This window comes from Grus americana, chromosome Z (assembly GCF_028858705.1).
Source record: "Grus americana isolate bGruAme1 chromosome Z, bGruAme1.mat, whole genome shotgun sequence".
Classification (NCBI taxonomy): domain Eukaryota; kingdom Metazoa; phylum Chordata; class Aves; order Gruiformes; family Gruidae; genus Grus; species Grus americana.
The window spans coordinates 54,536,747-54,564,364 of record NC_072891.1 but is presented as its reverse complement, the minus strand read 5'-3'; the positions used below and the strand labels follow the sequence as shown (position 1 = coordinate 54,564,364).

The 27,618-nt window shown below is 44.1% G+C and overlaps 2 protein-coding genes across 9 annotated transcripts in view; both read left to right on the top strand.

The window, feature by feature from the left end:
* NRG1 (neuregulin 1) overlaps positions 1–27,618 on the top strand; it is a 482,035-nt gene that overhangs the window by 361,584 nt on the left and 92,833 nt on the right. For 4 of the 8 annotated variants that reach the window (XM_054810025.1, XM_054810024.1, XM_054810023.1 and 1 more), the window contains exon 1: positions 21,650–22,394. The exons of 3 other annotated variants lie outside the window; for them this stretch is intronic. In XM_054810025.1, coding sequence (XP_054666000.1) covers positions 21,767–22,394 — 628 coding nt within the window. In that variant the 5' untranslated portion in view covers positions 21,650–21,766. Of the gene's footprint in view, positions 1–21,150; positions 21,275–21,649; positions 22,395–27,618 lie in introns of those variants that run through there. One more of the 8 variants, XM_054810031.1, reaches the window with a different exon arrangement.
* LOC129199485 (uncharacterized) lies at positions 21,123–21,316 on the top strand. The gene has a single exon (XM_054810032.1). It carries the CDS (start codon positions 21,155–21,157, stop codon positions 21,314–21,316), a length of 162 nt encoding a protein of 53 aa, XP_054666007.1. The 5' UTR covers positions 21,123–21,154.

Sequence of the window (27,618 nt, the reverse complement as noted above, 5' to 3'; positions counted from 1 at the left end):
CCCAACTTACCCCTATAGCCCAGAAATTCTGCTCCTCTCCTTATCTTCCAGCTATTGTCCCAACAATACCTGCCTACCTCCAAAGAGACTTTGCCCTGAGGCACCCTGTTGTGTTAACCCTAGAAGAGACTAGCAATGCAAGGTCCTTTGTACTCCTCAGGAGGCCCTTCTGTCCTGACAAAGGCATATCTGCAGTCCACTTTCTTGTTTTTGGAGGGGGAGTTTCTGCTGTGTCATCTTTGGTAGGAAAGGTCCATCAAAGAGGACAGTCTCAATGGGAATTTGAGTTCCAGATCTGAATTATCCCAGTGAGCCTAGAGGTTTGCTGTGCTCCCTTTGACACTCACATACTGCTGGCTTGTGTAGGTGGTGTGTTCTGGGCTTCCTTTTCCATGTTCTCCCAGGAGAGGTCTTGGGCTGCATCGGCTGTAAACAGAGACAGTCTGTGGCATAGCAGGGCCCTGGTCCATGAAAGGTTGGTTCAGGTTCATGGTCTGGTAGTGGAAGTCTGTGACAAAGCAGAAACACAAAATGAATGAAATACAAAGAAGTCAAGAGACTGGGTCCAATGCTTTGTTTTCATCCTGAGCTTCCAATTCAGGCAGTTCTAGTCAACCACAGAAGGCAGATGCTACTGTCTAAGGAGAAGGAACAAAGTTTCTTAGAGAGCAACAGGGGAAGGGAAGATACCCCTCTGAGTTATTTGCCTGGTCCCTTTTGATTCCTGAGCAGGAATCCAGGGAGTCCCTACCACTTCAATAACTGGAAGTGCCTCAGCATTCGACTGGATCTGTTTCTAGAAGATGAGGTCAGAGGATAACACAGCAGTAGATAAAACATGAACAGAAAAATACACCATTATCTTCAGAATAACTTGTAAAGTGTATGGCTTTGAATAAGTTGCCATTTTCTTAAGAATAACCCCTTAATAAATTACTTTTTACTTCTTAAAAAATGCAAACTGCATGACAGAAGTTATATTTCAATAGCCATAGGCAGAGCACTATATACATAAATGTGATCTTTTCATAGATGCATGGATTTGAAAAGCCATCACTGTGTCCCCTCATTAGCTTCTCCACAAACACAGTGGCACACTACAGCTGAGACTCAGTTTAGACTGTAGCAGTTCCTACCAGGTAAATTAAAAGCAATACTCTTCTTTAACATTCCTATTCTAGCAGTATTCTAACATTGCAGTGGGAGCCAAGCAAAACCCTCGGGGGGAAATTACCATCCCATCCTTCATGTCCACATCTCTTCTAAATTGCCTTTTGGTAACCTCTCCTAATTGGATGCAAAGTGGGAAAATGGTATCTCCTGTGACTTTCATTATCAAAATGTTCCCGCAGGTTCCTAATGGTTTCTGCTGCTCTTGACATTCTCTCCCTGTACAGAGAGTAGAAGAAATCACTGTAGTCACTGCAGCAATTAAAGAGTGGCCTTTTACAGTATGATCTTCCTTCTAGGTGTGCTAAATATTTAGCAGTAGTCAGCTAGTCAGTAATTTTGAGTTGCATCTGCAGTAGCATGGAAATGCATGGCAAGGATCACAAAACACCCACTCTGCTGGGTTTTTTTAAAAGAAAACTATGCCCTGGAGCAATTGTCCTTTGTGAATCGTGTCTGATGGATGTCAGTATTTTCTTTCAGTGAATATATACACATATAAAGGCTCTTGCATTTCTTCACAAGATTTTCTTCTCCTGGCTGCCTACTGTTCATGCTAGTCATTTCAACTTCGTTATGGATATACAGAACTCATAGGCCTTATTAGTAGTTTATATTAATCACAGTATCCAGCTGTCTGAGATCTTTTGGCAAAATGATTCCATATTTTCCCTTCTACAAGGATCTGCTTTTTACAAGGGAGGAAACTTTTCACAGCTCTCCAGTTTCCAAACTGCATCAATCCTGTTGCAAGCTAAAATAGCATGAGGCATTTCTAATTTATGATGGATGTTCATAAAGGCTAAACCTAGGGTGCTAAGTTGAGTGAGGCTGAGGAGTGAGATGGAGTGCTCGAGCAGTGTTTGCTCATTTCATCATTAACATGCTTTCTTGTGTCATTCTGGCTCACGTCAACTACTGCTTTTCAAGACACCTAAGTACAATATGAAGGATTAAGTGCATTGAGACCTTTTCCAGGAGGCAGTATGGGTACCACCCTATCAGCCTGGCTCCCTTCACTCTAAGCTGTCCTCCCACATCATCCCAACAGATGTTGCAACCCCCAAACACTCTCAGGTGCCTTCATACCGTACCAGAGGGAATTGATCACAAAGCCATTTCCATGCCATAAAAACACTGTCTAGGTTGGTTAAGACACAACCTTCCCACAATTTACACACTGGGAACTGGAAAAAGCACACATTTAAATTATTTTTAACAAAGGCCACAGTGAAGTGATGTGTGACGTAGATGTAGTCCAGCCACAATGCTTGTCCTTGAACTGAGAGCATGATCCATCCCCTTTGCTACTGAGCAGTGTAGGCACATCTGAGCAGTCAGGCTGCCTATCCCACCCCAGCCTTCCCAACCATGGTGTACCTGTGGGGCACAGAGCAGCTGGTGTCACACCACAGCCCTCCCGAGTTTAGCAACTGTGTGCCACTGCTCTTGAACAGGGAGGTGAGACAACACTTACTACTCTCCAGTCCCAAGCCAACAGAGGAGACAACTGTTTTTCCAGCCCTGAGCTGGGCTGGGCTTTTTTGTTTGTTCATTGGTTTCCATTTTGTTTACTCAGCACAGAAAAGCTCCTTGCTCCAGAGATATAAATGTTCAGAATTGATGTTGAGTCAGGAAGGATTTGACTAGACACAGCTCTGCAGCCTGAAGCTTTTACAAACACCATGTGCCATTGAGCTTATCTTAAAGTTTAGCATTTACACATGAGGTGGTATTAGCCCTTCAGAAGTTAATACAGTCATTATTTTTCTGAGGCTTGTAAAGTGGAATCTCAACTTTATTACTGATATTTTTCTGGTAATATTCACAATGATCCGAAACATGATTCTTAATAACACAGTCAAGCATCTGACAGGTATTTAGATGAGCTTTCCAAAATGTCAGCACATTTGCTGAGGAGTATTGCTGCAATGTTTGGTTTTTAAAAGAAAAAGATAAGCCATACTCCAGGGAAGAAATACGAGGGCATTTCTTCAATAGTGTCTATTTTGCCAGCAGGTATCTAGCTATGAAAGCCACAGCTACATACACTGTAGAAAGTTACCCATTAGATCTGCTGCTACCAATTGTGGCACAAATTGTCAGTGGCAGAAAGTTTTTTCTAGTCTTCTCAAATTAGAAGTGAGCTAACCACATGTGATGCTTTGATTTGTTCAAAATGTCTGTGTTTTTATATATAGTAACTGAGGATGTTCTTTCGGTTGTAGCTAAAATTCTGTTGTATGCTTTTAAGCACTGGCATCCAATGCCATGGGGCATTAGTTCAACAGTTTAGTTATTGTTCTGAGTGAACAGTAGGTTTAAATGTCTGGTACTTTTGCCTGATTAAATGCCATCCCCCCTGCTTTTTTCCATTCTAAGAAAGTCCAAAACTAGCATTGATTGTTTTGAATTCCTTAATATTTTATGTTATTTAAAGCAAGGCAAACATGGAGTGATTCCACTGACTCCACAGGACACACAGAAATAGGATCGGAGTCTAATCTTGCACTGTAGTTTTTATACTGTTAGTGTGACTTCTATTATTTCCCCGGAACAGCTCTTTCCTTCCATTTCCCACTGGGGAAATCTTTGGCTTAAATCAAGCTGCAGGCTATGCATAGTTCTTGAATATTTTAATGATCTACACAAAACCCATTAGCTGCCACAATGGCAACTAATACTTGACAGACAGTAGGATAACAGTTGTCTCAGAGTCTGCGAGAGGCCAGAAGAATCTTAAACACTAATTTTGCAGGAAGGATGAAGAATTGCCTTGACCAGCAATGCAGCTCATTCAAATGCATGTCTGTCTGCCGCGACGCAGAACTGGTGTTTCAGTTCTCCGGTGTAATGAGCTCTGAATCAGAAGCTGTTCCTGGTTACCACACAAGCTACATCTACAGAGTAGATGCTTGTAACTCCTTTATATAGTTGTCATTTTGGAGGGAGGAAGAGGTTAAGATAGGTCCAGGGAAGGAGTGCTGTGAATATGGTTTCTGTATTTTTTTTGGTAGACTAGTAGTCAAGCCAATGTAGCTGCGATCCCTAAGAGCTGCAGATCAATCCCAGGCTTCATGAGAGGTAACACAAGTCTGAAATCCTCTCCATGTGTGTTCAGCCAGTACATTTGGGCTATGCATGGGTGAAATGCCTTCCTGGAGGCAGGGGAGAAGAAATTAAAAATGGCTTAGGGACTGTTTACCTCAACCTGTCCAGCTGCATGTTTCTGTCAGATGCAGAGGATTCTCAGTGTCTTCCCCACAATGTTTCTATCCTGCACCAAGTGTACAAGTGACCTCCCATGTTGGCAGCAACACCATGAGTGAATTATACTTTAGAGGACAGGAGCTAAATGCAAGCACCTTACTAATTCTTCCAGCCAAATGGACACCTGGAGAGCTAATGTATTGTAGTACTTACTGCTTGAGTTATGTGTAGAAAATATGCAGTAAAACTCCAGATAATTGGATGTGGATTGCATTTGCAATTCCGTGTTCACTGGATAATATGCATGCATCAGAAACCTAATATTCACCCCAGCAAGAGAGCACAGTTATAGGCAGGCTGAGCAAATGGAGCTTTTCAATTTAAATGTGCAAATGAATTTTATACACACATGGGCACTATTAGCAGATGGCCAGTAAGGAAGGCTGGCTACAGGGGAGGGATTCTTTCCTTTTAATTTGGTAAGAATCTGTTCCTCTAGATGATGAAATCCATCCTATCCTGAGGAATAGCTTTTATTGTCTCTAAATATCTTGAAAAATATGAAATTGCCATTCACAACAACCCAAAAGCAGCATGTATGAAGTACTGGATGGAGAATTTTCTCTGGATGGAAAAAAAAATAATCAAAAAGAGTGAGCCAAATATACTGACTGTTATCAAATTTGCAGAACAAGATGTCGAGCGGGTAGCTCTAGTAGAAAAACATTAGTTAGAGTTGATGAATTGGCACAGGATTGCTGAACATTTTGAAACTTCCTTAATGAAAAAATAATTCTTAAAAAAAAAAACTGTTTAAGAAGAAATGGGCATCAGCTAACTCTTTAGAATGGGAGGCAAGCATAGAATTGGTTATCACTTGTTTAGATTTGCTGCTGTCAAGTTGATCTGCTGTATCCTCATATTAAAGGGGTGGTGGAGCGCAGGAAAGGCTAGTCTAAGCAGAAAGGAGAGGAGAACATGGGTGTATGAGCTGGCATTTCTGCTGAGCCTTTGTCTCAACCAGATCTCACCACTCATTTCTTAAACACGGCCATATTCTTGGCACCTACCCTTTTGTTATCGCAGAAAATTGTCAGCGTGACAAAGTACATTACAGCATTTATAAGAAACACTGAATAATAAGGGTCCAGTGAGTCTTTTAGGAGCTCCATATACTTTTCTGATCTCTGACAGCTGTTTCTTCCTCAGCCCTAGTCATGATTGTGTCTTGGCCTTCAGCAGCTCTGCAGAAAAGTCATTCCAATTAATTTTCAGCATGATCTCTGCACACAGTGCCACCTATCAATATTGAAATCACCGACTCTTGAACAAGAGTCCCAGCTGTCAGCCAGTCAAACTGACCACGTATGAAGCAGTCATGTTGCTGTACCTCCTCTACCTGGCCAGGGAAGAAAGGGAAGCTGACCTTCTGGAAAACAGCATTTGCTGCAGGGCAGAATGTCTGTTGCCAGCCGTGCTCCCAGATGATGAGGAAGCGGAGCAGCCAGACACACAGCAGCAGGCAGGCTGGCCTGGCCCAGCCCCAGTGCCCGCCGAGCCCCGTGTCCTTCTCAGGCAGCAGGCAGCACTTGGTGCCTCGGGGACTGGTGAGGGAAAGACACAGAAGAAAGATGATGCCTCTGCTAAATGAGTTTCTTCCTAAGCCGTGATCATGAGAGGTAACTCAACCTTTCTGACTCCTATTTTTCCTCTCGTTAGATCTGCAGGGAGTCTTGTCTCTTCTGTAATGTTGTTTGGTTGTTGGCTCCAGCTCCCTCCTGCTCTCCCATAGCGACACCACCCCGTTATGCCTTGGATCAGGTTCCTCACCGTAAGGCCACCAGCGCCCCATGACTTCAGGGGCTTCTCCAATCTCATAGACCCAGGGCAGTCAGGGATGACAGATGATTAAACTCTAAGCCACTAAGTGGAGTGTAATCGTCTCTTGGTCTGCTGCCTCTCCTCATCCCTTATCTACATTGACTAGAAACAGTTACAGCAGCAAGCCACATAATCAAATATGGAGGCTGGAGTAACATGCCACTTCAGACACCTTGAATAGTGTCGGACATGATTGATGTGGGAATACAGAGCACCACAATACATCAGTGCTTTATTGATTACTGTTTCGAACTGTGGGCAAGGACAAAAAGGAAGAGGAAGGTGCGAAAATAGTCTTCATGGAAAACTGTGGACTTGTTTTATTACCTAGAATCCTTGCCCTCTTGTGATTAACACTAAAGCATGAGGCTTACTAGCCCTGGCCTAAGAAGCATTTGTTTTTGTTAGTGCAGCAAGGGAGTGCAAGTTCCTATTTTCCATGCAACTATCTAATCTTTTCTCAAAAATTCAGTAAGAATTTGACCTGGAGGGGGCCTAAGCAATTATTTGTTTCTCAATGGCAGATAAGATTTTTTTGCTTTTCTGTTCCCATGTGGAAAAAATAAATGTCTATTCCCCATACAGGAAAATCTAACCACAGAGGGCTATAAAATCACCTGGCAGGCTGGAGAGCCATAAATTGGCCTGCTCATCGCAGTCCACAGATGTCCCTCTCTTGGCTCAAGAGATGGAGGGGAACATCCTGACTAGCAGAAGGCACTCCCTTCACTATGCTGGTGTTGCAAGATCATAGGCTGGGAGACCTTGGGGGTCTCATTTTGCAGTCCTTTTGAAGTGCTGAGAAGGATACATGGCTTAGCCTTTTCCAGACTTCTTAACTGACCTTAAGACTGGCCACAGTTTGACCTGATTATGGTTAATTTGTCCCAGAACAGATACAATTAGTATGTATCACCCACATATTAATTGTGGGTGAACATACAAGGAAAACAATGTCTTCAGCAGGGAGCCAGCACAAGGCTTCTGTCACTGACACTCGCCTTTGCCCTGTCATTTCACCCACTGTTATTAGAAATTCATCAAATATGTCTGGAGAATTTGCATGCTTAGCCTGCTTTGGAAAGAGGGGATTGTCTAGCTGTGAAAGGAGATTATGCAGCAATTTCCTCCTCAGCACAACAAGGCAATGAATCTGACTCTTCATTATAGAGGAAGGATGAGTAAGAACGGTTGCATTTCCTGTGCAGCAAGAGCAACATGAGCCGTGCTCCAGGTTCCTTTGGGAATTTCCATGATCATGTCGATTTCAGACATGATGCATAATGTTAGTATGAGAAAATGTAGATGTTCAAATAGGAATGTTTGTGGGGAAGGGAAAAGGGATCGATTCATTAAATGATGTGTTTGATCTCAGCTAGAAAGACAGCTGTACAAAAGAAGACAGGCTCAAAGTTTGTTGCTTGAGTTTTATAATTCATGCATTAATTACTGACAACAGCAATGTATTTCTGAGATGACCGTAGTTTTTAATAGATATTCTCACATTCTCTCACCACTTATAAAAATATTTCCCTCCACTTCTGAAAATATTTTGCTGTGTTTTCCTCAGGGTAGAGGCTGTAAAGAAGTCTTTCAGTTACTTGTATTTGCTAAATGAATGAAAGCATCTGCATCTCTCTCCTGTTCAGGGTGAACACAACTCAGTGCTGCTGGTCAGGCATCAACACTCCCTTTCTGCTTCCCAGAGTCTCTGACAGATAGGCAACCATGCTTACATTTTACTAAATCCTTTACTTGAGGGAGGTTGTACATCTGCAAATGCAGAAGTATATCACAGGGACAACAATCACAAGGACACATTTTTGAATGCTCAAGAAAGACAGGCAGTCCAGCAATTGGATGTTAGCAAGACACTGATCAAAAGAAAGATTTCCTGGGCACATCTCTTAGGACTAGTATGAATGTGGGTTACAGGCTGGGAACCCCATACCAGCACTTGGCTCCTGAGGGAACAACCCATAAGCCATGAACTGCAGGTGCAGGCACTCCAGTGAATGTGCAGAGAGACTTAAGATGCCTCAAAATTAACAGTATTTATTTCCTACAAGGGTTAGTCCAAACAATTACCAAAGGTTGTTCTACACTCATGTGCTGAGGGGGGAGCCAGGCAGACAGCCAGCATATTGGAGATGACTAAGATGGAGCAGGGGAAGTGTTCTCCAGTTCTGCCCGTCTCCTGGATCCTCAACATTTCCACAGAGGTATAAGGAGGCCAGAAAAAAAAAAAGAAAGAAAGAAAAAAAAAGTCCAAAAGCTGCTATTAACATCTTGAGTGAAGTCTACTATGGTAAAAAGGTCTGAAGAGCAGTCCTGGTTTATCCAGCACCCTCTAGGGTGAGGAAAGGAGGACAGTCTTGAGTCATGAGCAGAGGCAGGTGTGAGAAGGGAACTGAGATGCCTAAGGCCACATGGTTGGGTGTGCCTATATACCAAGTATAGGCCCACTTTAGGTGCCTAGGCACATTTTTTTTTAAATAGCGTTTTTTTTTTTCCCTCATAAAGGAAATGCTGTGACTTCACATGCCTTATTAAAAGATTACTTGTTTGGCTTGTGGCCATACAGGAATAATTCCTTTTATTGCTCAATAAATCAAGTTACTCTCATTTTAAACATTTAGCTGAATTTCTGATGAGCACATGAAAGAGTTAACTCTACCACTGTGATGTTACCACAGCATTAAAACAACAGCAAATTTGGGGAACATAAATTTTATCCTCTCTTGTAGCATAAATTTGGAGCATAGGCAAAATCCTTATAAAACTATGCACATTCTGTAATAATCTGTCTCTTACTTGGGAAATACACAAGTAGAACTGTGGACTAGTAAAGCGCAAATAAAATATGTGCCAGAAAGCAGAGGGGTGTTTTTTGAATTTGTAGGCATTTCAAATACGTTTTTTTTAAATAAAACTTCTTAAAATGTTAAGCAGTTTTTTATATCAGTTAACACAACTTTTCTTATGTGCAATAATAATCAGGTTATCCTGGCCTGAAAGGGAGCGTTGATTTAATTTAAAGTGGTGGGTTCCTTCTCTGAAAGGTTTTTTTGTTGCTTCAGCAATTGAAAGCCTTTCTTTCCTAATAGGATTAGCCTGAATAATTACCAAAGGATTTCTCTGTGTCATTTGAGTACAGTTCCCCACAGCGGTATTAAAAAGCCTGTCTGCAGTAGGGAAATAGTCAATGGCCGTGGGTAGCTGAAAAGGTTATAGTTAACTGTTGCCACTCAAACCAGAGAAAGTCATCTTCAAAGGCAGGACCACAGTGGTTTTTACCCTAATCCCCATCGTGCCTAACTGTTGGGAAGAAGAAACAGTAGCTCCTTGTTGACAAGAAGCTACTATGGAGGGCCCACGGTCAGCAAGACGAAGCGAGGGGCAAGACGAACCTGAATGGTAGGTGTTGTGACAACCCTCTTGCAGCTCTTGTTCTGTAACGTACAAGTGATCTGGGACAATGAAGCTTTCGTGTTGTGTGTGCCAAATCCTGAGCTAGCCCTTTGGTTCTGGCTGCAGACCAGGGTCCTCCCCTCTGGCCTATTAGGAAGGAAGTCTACTTGCATTTCTTTGGTGGATGCCTGAAATCTGTGAGAAACGTCAACGATGTGTGGGAGAAGCTTCTGACTCTTCAGCTTTAGGACAGCTCCTTGCTGCTTTTTACAATTTTTACATTTTAGGCATTGTATCAAGGAGTTACAAATTTTGTACAAAAAAAAAGAACCCCCTGAGGAGGGGAAAAAACAAAACTCGAGACTGCACAAAGGCATCCTGCTGGGGGAGTAGGTCTGAATTAATGTCTGTGACTTTAATCCGTGTATCTAATCCGTATCTTTATTACTTGTACAAGTCACACCATATTTTTCTGCTGTTCTAAGCCTTCATTTCAGGGGTTCTGGTTAGGTATCTGTATTTGTATGCAGCATAATATGTTGTCCTGGATAACTGGAAAACGAAATCTGAAAGGCATTTGTTCAGCATGTGTGTGCAGATACCAACTTGACAGATACATGTCTGTAATGATAGATCATTGTTCGGTGTGCCAGGAAATGAGCACTGCTGGCCTGACTTGTCTGATATTCCTTGAAATCACAGGACATGTGTGGGGATTTTTTCCAGCTCACTGTGAACACTGTTGTTTCGATGGGAAAAGGGCTTGGTAAAGACCTTTATTGGAGTGATTTGTCTCATGCTGCTATCTGTACCTGTTTCCTCTCTGCCCACTCTCTGGAGACTTCCGACTTGCATAATTGCATTTGAACATAATCACATTCATGGATCAAAGAAAATGCACAACCTTATTGTCGCAAGTTAATTGTTCCTGGAATAATTCCTACAGGTTGTCCACAGTTGCCTGTCTCAGTGATAGATTCAGACCCATAATTCCTCCCAGCTTCTGTGATTTTCCAAATAGCTGGTATTATTCAGCTACTTTAGTTGGCACTCCTGGAAACTCTCTCATTACCTAATGCACCAGCGAGCTGACTGTTGCCAGTAGCTACAGCTTACCTCCACACTGGTAAGCAGTAAACCTGAACTTTCTGTCTGCTGTGGCCACATTAATAATGCATTATGTTTCCTGTAATTACATACATGCACAGAGATTATTTTTTTCTTTGTAAGAGGAAGAAAGGAGATGGAAGTAGAGGGTGGAAGGTGGTGGAAACAGCTACAACTAATTATTAATGCTGACTAGACCTCAGCTGCACAGGTTTTTAATTAGCCCATGTCTAACCCTAATAGTCGCTGTTGGGATGATACAAACGGGCTGGTTTAGAAGGCGAAGTGTATTATCTGCTCACACCTGCACTGTGTAGTGTTACTAGCACATAGCAATGCAGGCCAAAACTTTATCCCTTTTTATTTTTCAGGTCACTTGGTTAAACCTTAGTCATTTTGTGTTCTCCAAGGCAGCTGAAAGAATGATTTCTGTGCAGCTGAGCAGGGCTGCTTTCCTGATGAAACCATGAGCTGATGCCTAACAAAAGAAAAGAATGTAATACACAGAATTTCACTTATTTTTCAAGAGTTATTAACAAGGCCTCCAGAGAATCATTTCATATTGATCAGTGAGGCATGAGAACCATCTTCACTCTTTGGGGTGAAAGGAGCTCAAAATTCCAGACACGCTGCCTTTTCCTTCCTTAGCTGAGCTTCAAGCTTCTGGAATAAGTAGAAACAATGTTATGCCCATGAGTATGTGTGTCAGCCTCGTCCACCCTGGGGAGCTCAGGCTTTGCCCTGTGGAGCTTGTGCCTTTAGAATCAGATTTATTCTGGTCACATCCTTGTTTCCTCCTCTAGCACGTGCAAAGTTGTTAAAATACAGTTCCTCTACTGAAAATCCTGAAGGAAGGACACGGGGTTTAGTGTGAAATTAGAAACACGGAAAGGATTTGTTGCCCTTTAGCAGCTTTTAATTTGAGTTAAGCGGCGGTTAAGCAGTATGCAGGGAATTTTTGAGCAAGAGCAACGCATCCCTCAAGTGAAAGCAGGTATTAGATCTTCACCATTGCTGTGGCTGAGCAGGCTGAAATCTTGCCCACACTGGCAAGAAATTTGGCCCCATCTTTGCAGCAGTCAACATCTGAAGGAATGGTAGAGTTTTATAGGGTCTGGCTTCAGACTATGGCCCTGATCAGAAAGGAATTTAGGGACACAATTCACCTCGTTCACGTGTGTGCAAACCAAGGGCACCAAGTGCCTCTTTCTCCTTCTCGCAGCCTGTAGGTGCTCGTTTCCCTTCCCCACCATCACAGCCACCCTTCCCACCACAGGCATAGCATACCTACAGTGGTGTACATGAGGACAGCTCTATTTTATTTGACTTTTCCTCTGGATGGTAATTTGGATGAGTTCAGCTGGGAACACAGGATACAGGGTGACCTCAGCCCTGCCTGTCTGGCCCGCTCTTTCAAATACTCTTTCAGAGTAAGTGCATTTATTCCTTAGGCACTCTCAAGAAGCAGGAAAAAGACAGTCTGTCCCCTCTACCCCCTTTTTGTGGTCCCGTTGCTACTCCACAGCCTCTATGGTGAAACACAGGCAGACATAAGGCACCCCCGGTGGATATGACCTGCAGTTTGAATGCAGGAAATGCTGCAGGAATAATGCATCCATCAAATGAAATGATGATTGCTGTGAGCCCATTCTGATACTTATGTATGTATGAGTGCATAAACACTCCTTCGCAGTTGTCAGTAATGGGTATTAGGAATATCTGGGTTCTAGAGCAAAGGATCCATTTACTCACCTTCCTCTGTCCTGTTGTGAGCTTTAAAGACCTGGTTTTTGCTCTGTCACTGCCTCCGATGCTCCATTTCTAGGTTGTCCAATGTCTTGCAGAAGGGAGTGTTTCCAAAGCTGCACGACTGCTCTCGCACCATCCAGCAGCAATGGCCCATATTGCCCTGCACCATGCACGCCTCTGTGTTAAATGCAGACAAGTTCTAGTGAACCCATTTTACCCTGGTGTAAGCACAGAGTCTGCTGTGTAGCTTTAAATTGCATCAGTGAAATGAGAGTACAGGAGATAGATTTCTTTAAGGTTTCAGAGTTTCCTCCTTGCTGTTTTCTGCTCTTGCTCTCGACAAGACCATATATAGCACAAAGAAAGCCTGGGTGCAGGGGTCAGAAAGATGTGATAGGACATCTTAAAATGCAGGCTGGGGTTTGCATTCAAAACATAGCTATGTAATAAAACCGTATTTGACTAGACCACTGAAAATTCATGACTAGACATAAAATCTCCTTTGTCATACTTATTTGAATTCTTCTTAATTATTTGCTGGAAATTGACAAAGTTTTCCAGCCAATGCCAAAGGAGTGATTCATGCCTTCTATGGCTTTCTGAATGCACTAAGAAAGAATATTAAATATTAAATGTCCTTGATGATGCTAGGATTCTGAGGCATGATGAGAGCTGTCGCTTTTTTTATTGTTGGAATTCTTGCAGTTATAAATACTGTGTTGCTTATCTGTTTTAAACAGCAAACATCTCGATTCTGCTAAGTTGGGCATAATCAGGCTTCATATAGACATGACCAGAGTTGAACCAACCAGTGTAATTGAATTAATATCTTGATGTTGGATAAGGTAGATGAAATTCATTATTTGGAGGTATTTGCAGAAAGGTGCTAAGCAAACCAGCCCTTGAGCTGAAATCATAACATTTTCTGCAAGCAAATTTTGAAGCTTGCAGATTCTGAATGTAGAACTATACTGTAAGACATACTTTACAAATCTAAACCAGTAATATGTCAATGTCCTGTCATTAATACCTGTTTATTTAATGATACAAAAAAATTTCCATGCAGTAGGCTGGCTGCATGTCTTTGACTTCTTTCTTTTTGTTTGTCTAACAGCAAAACTATTGAATATACATATGCTAGAGAGTTACTCTATAAAAAAGCCCGTGTATATTTGAAATTTTGAAAATGACACTTTAAAGTGAAGCTTGATGCCTTAAGTTTTAAGCAGCAGCAGTTGGGAATATATGCAAGTACAAAAATAATTCTGTCTTTACAAAAAAAATTAAAGGTGCAGTAAGAACAGTCAAGATTTTTCAGAATAACGAGTATTTTGTTGGGATCTTCTAGGAGCTTCTGCCTAAATTAAGCCTAGATTCAGGAAGGGGCATGGTTTCACTGTGCAAAGTCTTCGGTGAGAAGACAGGGTCAAGGAACTTCTGTCCCCTGGAGCATGGTCCCGTCCCCATTCTTCGAGACTATATATGTTTATGGGGCCAGACTGGGAATTATTTGGTAAGCTTGTCTGTTAAAAAAAAAAATCTTAAAAGAAATTCTTTTTAAGTCAAAAATCGGTTCTCTGATCCAGTTGAGAGCCTGGCCACATGAACAATGTTACCGAATTAGTGCAGATGACAGAACAGAGGGAACAAAATGAAGGGAGAGACAGGGAAAAGGATGATAGTGCTGCCAAACCGCGTTTATCATGAAACCACAGCACTACGCTCCAAAATACCTTTTCAGGTCCTGAATTAGGCTCTGATTCAAAAAGGCACTTAGATATATGATGTAGCCCATCCCTAATCAGGAAGGCATTTCACCACTTGTTTAACTCCATGCACGTTTAAGTACTTTATTAACCAGGGGTCAATGTGGGAGGGATAATTCCTGGATTCAGGGCTTTCAGACCTGTACTCAAATTGTCAGTGTCTAGTGACTCCCCCAGCAGTGGCCGCACTGCGGATGTGAAGGCTGGCCAGCAAAAAATCCTGCAAAGCCATGCCTGTGGAAAGTAGTAGTATTGCCACTGTCCCATAAACACACGTGAGGAGTCTCTTCCATCTGAATGAAGTGGCTCAAAGGCAGGCGCACAGATGCGCTTGAGCATGACGGTGGGCGGGGGTTAATGAGCCAGCCTGAGCCCTCTGACTACAATGCTGCCTCAGCCCACTGCCGCACTGTGAAAATAAATAATCACAGCGGCCCAGCAGGTCGTCTGGAGACTCCAGTGACAGGGTGAAGGTGGTGCCAGATCTGAAAAGGAAAAAAAAAAACCAAACCAAACCAAACAAACAAACAAAACCCCCAAAAAAACAAAACCAGAAAATTGCACATGATCTTTCTTCTGCTGCTTCTGCCCTCAGGCAGAAGAGCCTAGCTGAGCACATTACATGTCTTTGCATCTCTTAAATGCTCCTTTACCACATGGCAGAGCTAATTATCATTAGCCTGAACAGTGGCAGGGCTCATCCCAGTTTTGGGACTGAGCAGAGGCTGGGGGAATGAGTCAGTGCCATTGATTAAAACCCCTGACATTCGTGGTTTGATGTTGGATTTCTGTGTCTCGTGTAGTGCCACTAGCTCTGCTTTTGATTAGGATGAAAGAAACTCAGTGTCTCACATTTCACTTGAAGATGAAAAGACTCAGAAAACCTTTTGGTTCCCCTGAAATAACAGCCCGTTTTATGGCAGTTTTCAGTTTCAATTACTGGCTGTAGCTATTTAAAGTATAAACATCTCTTGAAACAGCCATTGTAGTTGTGTTGTTTTTTTTCAAATCACAAGCTGCAAGCCACAGCTATTGTACTGAGAGAAAGCATGTTCCTGGTGTAAATGGCTGGTGTAAAAGTGGACATGTGATGTCAATACAGAAAACGCTGCCACAGAGGCAACATGAGCTCTCCCAAACGTTTTCACAGGCACTGAAGTTTGTATTCTGTGCTCCAGACATTTCCAAGAAATGCACTAGTGTGAGGACCTGCTTCTGACACACCTATGTTGGCAGTGCCATAATTCCAGTATAGTTGTTTTGGCTGGAGGATACAGAAATGGTTTGGATATGGCCTCTTCATGTCCCTGTCTCCTGTGTTATCTGAGGGTATGGGGTGTTCCCACAGCAGCCCTCTTATACCAAATGAACTAAGCACACTAATGATTCTGCTGACATTGATGGATTTACTCTCATGTCGAAGGCTGAATATGTGCCTAAGAGTTCATGTTTTTACTGCTCGTGTTTTCCTGCATTTTCATACAGGCTTGATGTTTCTTCTCCTCAGTCACATATGGCCAGAGGGTTTAAAAAAAATAGAGGAAAAAGGTGATTGGAATGGGCGGAGATGTACAAACAGTGCTATCACCTGTATTCTGTTTGCTTTCCATCAGGTGAAAAATGGGATGTGTGTGTGTGCAAGTAACAGCCTGTCACATTTTAACGTTTCCAGTTCCAGTGACAGGACCAGTATAAAAGCAAAATGAAGTCTTCTCCTTGTGCCATTTGAGCTTAGAGATGAGCTTTTTAGTGAAAGCTTTTGGAAGGATTCAAAGGGAGAGAGTGCTGGCATCAATCCAAGGGAGATGGATTAAGGAGGGGAGGTTGGCGATGCACTGAAAGAAGGCATAAATTAATTGTTTGCACCATGTGTGATAGCCCCCTCTTTCTACACCATGACTGTTGGCAGTTTTGCTGCTTATTGGGCTTGCTCTCTTGCTTTGGGTCACTCTCTCACACACACACACACACACCCATCTTTAAATAGTGCACTTATTTAATTTGAAGGAAGTGCCTGCAATCAATAAAAAGAGATCCTTTTATCTTCCTCATCAATCTCTTGTTAATGAACATGCATTTTTTTTTCTTTTTAGCTTCTTGGTTACGATGCTTTTTATTTCTCAATGTATGGGAAAAAAGGAAGTACAATCAAACCCATGATGGAGCAGCTGATGCCACATATTGCTGTTTGCTTCTTTCTGAAGAATTGGCATGTTCTTAAAAGGAAAACAGTGGTCTGGGGGGAGATCACTTGCCCGGCACTGATGTGTGGTCCTCTGAGGTGATCCACCAGAGCCGCGAATAACCACTTCTGGATTCATACTCTACTTTCCTAATGTCCCAGTAGTTGCAAGAAAGTAGATAATTCTTAGGGAATCTTTTTGTGGACTAGTGGGACTTTATTTAAAGCAGATGGATATTTGAAATCCAATGGCTTCCATGAGAATGACTCACCAAGCCTAATTTCCAAAATCTTCAGTAGGTTGGGTCTGATTACGGCAAAACCAAAGGGTCAGCTGAGTTAAATGGTTACTTGCTGCTCTACTTTACAGGATGTTGTCAGTTATGATCACGTATCCATTTAAGCTTCTTTCACATCTTTGTGGCTGGCCAGAGGGAATGATCCTCTGCAGTTTGGTAATATGAAATCAGCCTCCTTTTAAGACCCATAAAACTGGGGGAACAGATACAGCTTGTTCATCCTCATTACAGGCTGGAGGTTAATGCTGACTCTGGCTTTGTGTCTCTCCTCGAGTCTTTTGGGAGTGGAACTTAGCAAAATCACACTTGGTTCTTTGCAAAAAACACTCCACAAAATAAAATTACAGTTTTGTAAGCCTCTGAGTTTCAACCTTTCACTTACATATGGCAAGAGTCCAAATCTCAGTCACAGATTAGCTTCATTAGAGTAGAATCACACTACTTCTTCCTCTAAGCCAAAGAGACCCAAGCCACATAAAAATCAGAAATAAATCTTTGCACAAGGACCTAACCTAATTACAAACAGGCAAGTAATTTCCTTCCTTACTCTTCTATATTGCCCACCAATGGTCTACCCTAGTAAAACTTTGTTATCTCCAAGGCCATGCTCCCTTTTGTTTTCTTCCAGGGTCTCCCTTTCTATTAACTAATTGCTGGCTCTTTTCCAAGGCACTCTTCTCCTCCAGACTGGGCCAGAACCCATGTTTAAGCATGGCATGCCAGTGTAGCATGTCACTACAAAAATGTAAATGGCTCAAAACTGCAGCTGCAGGAAAGTATTTCTGTATCGCTTTGGGGGGTGCAGGGCAGGAGCAGAAAGGACCCCCAAAACCAGCAAACTGTACCTTCAGCTTACAGTTGTATCTTCAGACCCAAAGTAAGACACCATCAGCCCTTTACGACAGCCACAAGAGCTGGCACAAAAGGCAGCATGCTCCCTTACCAAGCCAGATGCAGTAAAGAGCATGGGGTTGCATTTTTGTCCAAAATTTCCTGACATGGGCAGCCCCATGCGGTATCGGGTTGCAGCATCCCAGGCAGTGCTGGCCCTGGCTTTGGCCACCTATGGAGCAGGGCCAGGGAAGCAGCCGGGCCGATGATTCAGCGTTGCCTTTCTCCCTCGTTGGCCAGGGAATACCGGGAGCTGCCAGGCACCTCGGAGGATAGTGTGCCGCCCTGCTTTTCTCCACACGAGCCCCAGCACCCCGCAGCTCCATCGGGGCTGGGAAGGTGAAGCGGCTCTGTGGGCTTCCCTGGGGAGGGGGACGCAAGGAGGAGAAGAAGGAGGAGGAGGAGGTCGAGGTCTGAGCAGAGCTGGCTGCGCGATGCTGAAGCAGGCATCCTGTGCGCCAGGTCTGGAGGTGCCGCGGGGGAAGGGACCTGCAGCAGAGGAGGGTACTGCAGCCTGGAAGGGAGCCAGGCCCCACGGAGATGCTGCGGCCGTGGAGGCGGCGGGAGGGGCTGGAGGTGGCTGCGTGCCGGGAGGAGATGGTGCAGGCAGGCTGGGCCCTGGCCGGTGGAGGAGAGCGTGAGAAAGCAAGGGAGGTAGCAGAAGCTATCCTGGCGCCGTTTATCTAGAAGGGCGGGGGGGGGGGGGGGGGCGGGGCGCGGCCGGGGTGGGGAGCAGGCGAGACCCCTTTGGCAGAGCCCTTCCCTGGTCCCTGCGAGCTCACGGCCTCGCCGGCAGCAGAGTGAGGAGGGGGGCAATGCACACACATGCAGGGCAGCCCCTGGAAATGTCCCCACTGGGCTCCTGGGGCAAGAGGCTCTGAGGTTTCACGGAGGTGGCAGCCCATGGTCTGAACCGGTAGTAATGCATCCCTCCGTCAAGCTATGTAGCATTGTGTGTGATTACTTTAACTTCATGGCAACCCTTGTAAGGAAAGGCGCAAGATCTCCACATGCATTTCTGTTCATCTCAGCACCAGAAAGATGTGAGCAAAGCAGAAACATGGTTTAAAGGAGAGCAGTTAAATGCGGATAGGCTGGAGAATAGTGAAGACTACAGGATAAGATTGAAAACAGGTAGTTTGCCTGGAAGGCCACTTCAGGGAAAATGTAGACAGGGCAGTGGATTAAACACCAGCTCAGAGCAGCATCAGCAGGGAAAATTGTCTTACTGGAAACAAGGAGGTTGAAAAATTAGATGTGGATAAAGAAGGCAAGACATTCTTAAAAACTTGTGCCAAACACTCAGATGCTGTATTATCTCATCTGTGCAATGATGAGAATATTCCCAGCTGGTTCTCAACTTGAACTCTGCTTTGCAGAGTGATGCTTCAGTTTCACACCTGAGGAGCAACCTGTGTGTGTGAAAGTATGTCTGGTTTTCCCCGATTTATCAGTTAATCTAATAAAAGATGCATCCTTTCCCCAGAAACCTTGCTTACTTGTACCCACAGACCATCACAGCTGTCACAGCAATGTTGCTGTGATGTTACACTTTCTACAGCGGCTGGGTTATTACTACTGTTTGAAATAGGTTTTGAGGTACTTGAAAGAGGCTGCACTCATGCAGAACATTACCAGCTAAGGAGCACATGTGCTTTGTAATCAGAGGAGCCATGTACGTAAATATGCGATGCAAGCTGTTCGTTCTGTATGAGGTTACTGATCACATCATTAACCTGAGGACCAGACACTTCAGTGGTAATGTAGACTAGATTGTATGATGATTTATCTTTTTACATTCTTCCAGAAAGTGTTATCACTGGCTGTGCTTTAAGGTAAATTCTCCAGGCACCTGAATGTAGTAGCATCATGATTACTTCAGTTTGCTACTACAGCCTCACAGGAAGCTTTGTGATCAAACATCCATCAATTAGTCCTTGACATGAGAGTCTGTGAAAACACTATAGGATTCATTGAGATTTTGATAAACCTGTTTTATGCGAATGTTATTAATGTTCCCATGGAAGTCAGGGGCAGGAGAGAGTTGGAGGCAGAGAGAGGAGATGGGTAGAGACAGATGTCTTTTTTGTCACTTGAAAATATTTAACTACAATGGAAATTACCTTTCAGATGCCTGACTATGGTACCAGCAAATATAAGTTCAGGACAATTTGTAGTATATGATTCTTTGTTTCCTTATGCATCCTGCAGCCATTTATACTGAGGAGAAAGGGGGATTCATACTGCCAAATCTTTAATGCAAATGTTTTCACAAAGTCCAAGGAACTGGCATTTGTGTTAAAAGCCCCTCTCCTCTTATACCTGTCTGTATTGTTATACAGGTGTACTTTTCTGTGGGAGACAGAAGAGACTGGGAATAGAATGGATTCTAATCTTACTTCCATTATGTTAACTGGACTTTTGATTTACGCCTGCATTACACTACACTGGTAGACATGGGATTTAGTGCTAGGTATTGGCAGAGGTGAGGAATGACAGACAAATTTAAGAACAAAGTGGAAGCCTTGTTAATAATAAAATTCTTTGGGGTTTTTTGTTTGGTTGTTTGGGGGGGTGGGGGTGGGATTTTTTTTTGTCTAAGGGGGAAAGAGGATGTATGACAGCAGCATGCCAGCTCTTGAAAAGTATGTTCAGGAGCTGGCTTTAGTGTGGAGTCTTTGCTTTTTCAGTTTTGGAAAGGAGGCTGGAAAAAGGAATATTAAAAAAATATGCAAACTTCTTTGTAATATCTTAAATGCAAATTTGTCAGAGGCAGGAATGTTTTTGGTTGTTTTGGTTTTTTTTTTCCTTTTGCTTGACCTAAGATGCATCCCAGCATTATTCCTAGCAAACAAAACTTATTCAGGGGCTTGGAAAGAAGAGCTGTCTCTAGGTGTCAGACAGGGAGAAACTGCTGCTGGAAAGCAGTCTTCCCCCTGGGAGAGATCAAATATCAGACTGAGCGAGCCCAGTCCAGCCCAAAGAGCTCCTACCGACACCCGGTCCTCGCCGGCGGACCGTGTCATCGATGGCCGCCGCCTCTGGGCGCGCTCCGGCTGGAGAGAGTGGGTGCGCGACTCCTGCCCGCTCCCTCCCTTTAATTTGATGGCCTTTATTCCTCCTAATTGGATAAAATAGGAAGTCACTGACAGTCCTGCGTTGCTGGGTGTACTGATTTCCCTCAGACCAGCCCTGCAGAGGGCGGGGGGTGGGGTGGGGGAGGAAGGAGCGAGTCTGTACATCAGGGAAACAGGCTGCGAGGGGGCTGGGGGAGCGGGGCGGGGGGGTGGGGGGGGAAGGAGGAAAGTGAATGAGCGTTCAAGAAGGACAAAGAGGGAGGGGAGAGAAAGGGAGTTACCACCGTCTTGGCATCGCTCTTCCTTTCAAACCTCTGTGTAATGATATTGTTTGCAGTGATGCTCAGACAGCGAGCACCTGCTGCTCTGTAATGATTCAGCCTCTTTCAGCCGCCGCTGTAACACGACAGGATGCTGCCGCTACTGTCACTTCTGCCGCTGCCGCTGTTGTTACAGATTTTGCTTTTGCTTCTTCTACCGCATGACAATTGTTTTCCTCGTCTAAGCAGATACCAGCCTCAGATGCTCAAGGTGAGAGTCTTGCCTTTCGCTCTGGGCTATTGGTTCACTTAATCCGTCAATTTGTTCGGTGTTCGTGGTTTTCTTTCTCTTGTCACCCTCCTTCCCCCTGTTTTGTTTTGTTGTGCTTGCTTTTGGGGGGATGTTTCTTCCCTCCCACAGAAGAGCTGGAATTGCTTAAGAGGTGTTTAAGGAATTATAAAAGTGGCCAGCAAACAGGAGCTCAGTAATTGCAAAGCTACTCTTGCTTCAGAGAGGCAGAGAGAGCGACAGAGGGCTCAAGGGCAGGGGGGATAGGGGAGATCTTATTTTTCCTGTGCGTTACTTCTCTCCCAGTTCGGATGATGTTGCTGAGCTCGGACCTTTTGTTGACTCCCACTCTGTGATTTTTGCAGAGCGCTGTGACTATTACTACCATCTCTTTTTGTCTATGTCTCACAGTAATGGACTGTGATAGAGTTAAGGCCTTTTGGAGGTGAGCTGTTTGAGAGCTGATGCTTAAACATGTCTGAAGTAGCTGCCGACACTTTCCCCAGCCCCTCAGCTCAGCTGAGCCCTGACGCATCCCTTGACGGGCTCCCGGCTGAGGAGAACATGCCGGGGACCCAAAGAGAGGACAGGAGGGTCCAGGGGATAGCAGGCCTGGCCGCGACCTGCTGTGTGTGCCTGGAGGCAGAGCGACTGAAGGGCTGCCTCAACTCTGAAAAGATCTGCATCGCCCCTATCCTGGCTTGCCTGCTCAGCCTTTGCCTCTGCATTGCTGGCCTCAAGTGGGTCTTTGTGGACAAGATTTTTGAGTATGACTCTCCTACCCACCTTGACCCTGGGAGGATAGGACAAGACCCAAAGAGCGCTGTGGATCCTACAGCTCTGTCTGCCTGGGTGCCTTCGGAGGTGTATGCCTCACCCTTCCCTGTACCTAGCCCCAAGAGCAAGGCTGAAGTGACAGTGCAAACTGACAGCTCGCTCGTGCCCTCCAAACCGTTCCTCCAGCCTTCTCTGTATAACCGCATCCTAGATGTTGGGTTGTTGTCCTCTGCCGCACCTTCGCTGTCACCACCTGCCCTGGAGCCTACCACAGCGTCTCAGGCACAAGCAACAGAAACCAATCTTCAAGCTGCTCCAAAACTTTGTAAGTAGAAGCTATGTGTTTCTTTGTTTCTCCTTCCAAAAAAAAAAAAAAAAGGGCACTTAACTGTTCTGCTGCTGTCCTCAAGGAGGACATGTGATTGGCATGCAAAGCTTAAATGTGCTAACATGGGTATAGCATGGGCTACCTTCTGAGGATAGCACTTAGGAGCCTCTGAACTTAGTTCTGAGATGTGCATGGCAATGAAGAGGGCTTCATTTGGGACTTTATAAAGTGCCAGTACTACCCTTTTCTCTGCATCGACTTGTAGGGAAGTATGTGATTCACTTCAAGGGTTTATCTGATACCTATTCCACATGGTCTATCAGCATATTTTTCTTACAAATTTGATTTGCATCCTGTGCTGGATCTTCCATGTGTGTTCATTTTCTTTGCCTTGCCTGCAGAGCACTTCTGCTACCTTCTTCCTGAAGTCCGTTGCTGGCAAACATCCCTGTCATCCTCCTGAAACAGTCAGGAAACAGTGGGAAAGAGCAACAGCATATTTGAAGCAGTTAGAGACCAGGAATTATTAATTTAGCAGTTAGCTTACGATCCTTCCCTTTCTCTTAAGAGCATAGGACACATTTCTCTGCATCTTTCCTGTCATCCAGGAGCTGATTCTTGCTGAACATGTTTCTCAGACATTGCCTCGTTGACTTTTGTGGGGCATTTCAGGAAAGCATTTTTGCCAATGCAGGAGGGGTCAGTTTCCAAATTAGTCTTTCCTCATCCTTAAAGCAAAAAATATGCAGGGTACCTGGATTATTCTCTCAGCAGCAATCATAAAATGTCAAAATACTGCATTGCTGAAGTGTAATTTCTTTGACATTTATCATTTTAACCCATCAAATCTAGATCTGATCAAGCCAACAATTTGTAAGCCCTGTAAAACTGTGCAACTCTAGTAAAAGAAAAGGCAATGCGCTGTTGTGCCAAGAGCGCAGGGCTGAGGTTTCCTTTGGAAAGCTGCAGTGATCAAAATGAGCAACCTTGCTCCTCGCAAATTGCTTTGCAGGACCCCATCTCATTTATTCTCCCTGGTGCCTTCCCAGCAATGCCGCAGGATGGCCACCTGGCAGGTGGTACATACTAGAACTCACCCTGGAGCCCTGAAGTCACCAGAAGTTCACGACTAAGTTTAGCCCCACTAGGACTGGACTCAGTATAGATATGTGGCAATTGGACTAGATATCACATTGAGGGCCAACCACCTTGTGGGTGAAAACAAGCATAACTACAGTGATTTCAGTGGAGGTCCTTCCAGCTGAGTGTCAGTCCTGAACAGTAATTCCAAAATCACTGAAAGAAAATTTTACATATTCCTGTAGAAGCCCTGCTGGTTTTGGCTTAGATAATGGGTGACAACCAGCCTTTGGATTAAAAGTAATTTGTCTGATGGAAACAGTTTAATATAGAATTATTGCTGTACAGTTAAATGACAGGGGGCTTTGTCTGTGGGAGGTAAGACATCATTACTTGAATTATTGGGGCACTTAACCCCCTTTGCAGTTATATAGAACTATACTAGGTGACTTATTTATTTATTTATTTCTGATGCAGAAAATGTTTTTTGTAGTGCAGATACCATAAGTGACAGCACTTTTTGCTTCATAAAGTGACCAGGGACCACCATCCAGTCAAAATAACCTCTCTTGTGCAAGAAGGAGAAGCAACCAGAAGCTAGTTATGCTCAGACAACCCTCACCCTCTTGAATTTCCACACATGAGGCAGGCCTTTATTAATAACCTGCTAAATTCATCTCTGAAGTAAATGAAGGGGGGAAAAAAAGAGGTTCTTTGGAGCAGTTACTGACGAAAAGCCATTGCCTGCATTCAGATCTGCTCATATCTGGGAAATAAATGGTTGTCCAGAAATTAGGTGATTGGGTTGAGTCATCATTTGTTTTTTTTACTATTGCCTTAATTTTCTTATGATAAATGTGTGTTAATGCATCATAGATTTCCAGACCGAAAAGAGAGGGAGAACCAGCAGCAGGTCATGTTTGGGTTGCTCTGAGGGAGAAGGTTGTGTAGACAGTATTTACTCTTAACTGTGGCATGTAGTTCTGACTATGGCAAGGGGCTGCAAAGGAAAATAAGAAAATACAGCTGGAAAACTACACTGCAGAAGATCTGCTTAAATTCGAAGAAGCTTTGAAAGAACTTTTTGGACAGCTCTAAAAACACTGTCTTGGGGTTTTTGAAACAGCTGCATTTCAAACACATCATTGTGTTTTATGTAGAGCAAGATTTGTTGGAGAGGTTGACACATTGCATCAGTGATAACTTTTTTTTTATGAATGCCTTTGACAGCTATAAAATTCTCAGAGAGATTGCTTGCAAAGTAGCATCTGCAAATTGGATTGTCCCTTCTTTTGCCTCTTAGTGTCCTTTTTTCCATTTCAGGCAGAGTGAGGTAACTTGTTCCCAGAAAGCCCCTTTTGTGCTGATAAATTTTTTTTCCAGTGCAGAAATAAAAAAGAACTGAAACATCTCATATTATGTGGCTGATGTATTGTTTCTGAACCAGGCCCTTCCATGAGTTTCCAAATCCTTTTCTCTTCTTCTCCTCTCTTTTCTGTCTTACTCAGCATATTCCCCTTAAAGCTGTATCCTTCAAGGTCATAGTCTGCTGAGAGCTAATTGATTCTTCTTTCTCCTGGAGCCTGGGAGAGAAAGCAGAATAGAGACAATCCTAGTAATTGTGTCTGGTGCATTAGATTCAAGACTGGTCTCACTCCTGTTATTGTACTTTGCCCCTTATCGATACAGAAATAATCTCTTCCTTTCTGTTTGGTTTCCATTTTATATTGTAATATCATTTCTCCTTTGCTGAAAGAGAAAGGAAAGGTGAATGTTTTAAAGCATTCCCATATTTAGGGAGCGTGTCAATCTTAGCATAATTACACTAGAGAAGATTTCATTACAAGCAGGATATAATATTATACACTAACCTACAATCTCCCTCCCTCTGAGAAGACATGCAGATTGTAAAAGCACTAACACAGCTCGGGAGCTAAATTTTACTTCTTCCTACACCATCACCTTTAAATACAATTCCACCCTTTACCCAAGCTGATAATAGATGTGGCTCTGTAGTACTGTCAAAACAGTGTTTTTGTAATAACTGCATCTATATATCTGCAAACCAGCCACTCCCCTCTTTACCGGTCTTCCCACTGCCTTTTCTTTCCATTTAAGCAGATTTTGCCGCAAACCACCCACCAAGGTCCACGTGGTGTTGCCTTTCTCGGGTGACAGCTCTGCCAAAGGAGTACAGTGCTCCTGCATTTTGGCTCTGCCCCAAAGCAGAGGTGCCTGAGCCCTTGGCTTTGGGATCACATCCCTCCTGACTTGGTGAGGTGCCATGGGGCACACAAGAGGCGGAGCAGGACATAGACCACAGCATGATGACTTTGCTGCAGTGGCTTTCTGTGAGCAGAGCAAAAGGGCCAGCGGACAGCAGGGTCCAGAGGATGCACCTCCATGGCAGCACGGCTGTGCTGCCCCTGCGTCCTTTCCGCTTTTGACTTCCGTGTCCACCTCCAGTGCCGTGCACTGTCAGGCCAGCTGCACGCCTCCCACCATGCTGGTGGCCAGCAGGTGACCAACAGGCATGTTTGCATCTCCCCACCTCTGTGCCCACTGAGTTTTGCCGGCCACACGCAGAGGTGGGAGGGTGGGTGCAGCCCCAGAGCTGTGCATGCCCCTTGGGCGCAGGCAGGGCTCTCTCCTACCTCACCGGTGCTGGCCCTCACCTGGAAAACATGGTAAAGCGGAGAAAGGGCTGTGCACTGCTGTCAACCACCCCTGACTGGGACTGCTCCCTTCTCATGTTTCTGATTTCTGCTGCCACTTCAGCTGTACTGGGCCAGCATCAGCAAAGGCTGCTGCTTTCTCATCCTCGGTGGAAAAAGTGTTAAAAGAGTGCCTCTGAGGACTGGTGGTGGGTGTTTACCTAGGAAATGGTCTCAGCTCCCTTCCAAAGTTATCCAGGCACAATGGCTGAATTTCTTTTCTTTTTACAGCTAGGGATGGGAAAAATGGAAAGAAAGCTAGCCCATCCCTTGTTTTGGTATCATACCGTAAATATTCATGGCAATTTCTGTCTGCCTCTTTCACCTCCGCTTGTTCTTTCTCAGCTCTGCATTTGATGTCCCTTCTCCCATACAAAGTGATTTGTGAAGGTCTGTATTTTACCTCTCTGGCAGGCAGGAGGGAGCATTTCCCTCCAGTTATAGGTGCTGCAGCCCAGCTGAAGGCTTCAATTTATGGACAGCAAGGGTTTGTTCATAGCAGCTTCACATGGTGTTTGTTCTTTTTCTTGAAACAGGCTAAGTCTGACCCATGCTCTGCAGTTCAAATCCCCATCACAACGCCATAGGGTTGAGTCCCATGCCTGGCAACCTCTGAAAGTGTCAAGGTCAGGGATGTCTCGGAGAGCCGCAGGGGATAGTACTCACAGGAGGGCAGAGCAGATGATACAGCACAGGCTATATACCAGCTTTTTCTACGCTCACTGTTATTATGCAGGGAAGCACTACAAAGGAGGTGATTGCTTGTTCCCCAAATCTTGAAGGTGCAGGAGAAGAGCACCTTAAAGCAGACGTTGCTCCATTTCTGATAGAGTATTGATGTTGATTAGCTTCAGATACCTGACTTAAGTGCCTACATTAGGAAGCTAGGTGGCCTTCAGCTTCCTATTCAGCACAAAGGAAGAGACCTCCCCCCAGGCAATTCCCAGCGTGAATCTAGCAGGAGTAAGTCTTTTTTTCCAATGAGTGTATACGGAGACAAGCCTTGCAATTCATTTTCTAAGTTAAATGTCTGCTACACAATATGAAGACTCATTTCGAAAGCCATGACTTTTCTTTGACATGTCCTTTGAGTTACCAATATCTTGTCACAGGGAAGTTATAATTAAACACGGCTAAGATACCAGACAAGTTCTAAGCCTAACTCAAGAGCGTAATAAAGAGATGCTGATCTTAGTAAGCCCTGGAGACACAACCGGGCCTCCATTAACAAGCAGCAATAGCCACTGCACTGAGCCAGCCAGTCTGTATTTCTCTGAAACACTTCTTTCTCTGCTGTCCCAAAGGTCGTGGTGGCTTACAGATGTACTTACTTGTAGCAGGAACACTCAGACTGAAGTGGGTTTGGGAATGGTGGGGTGAGATGCATAAGGTGCTATAATTTTTAGGGAGTTCAGGTTCATTAAGCT

Excerpts from the sequence above, each read along its gene's own strand:
- LOC129199485 (XM_054810032.1), top strand. The coding sequence starts at position 21,155 with ATGCTGCCGCTACTGTCACTTCTGCCGCTGCCGCTGTTGTTACAGATT.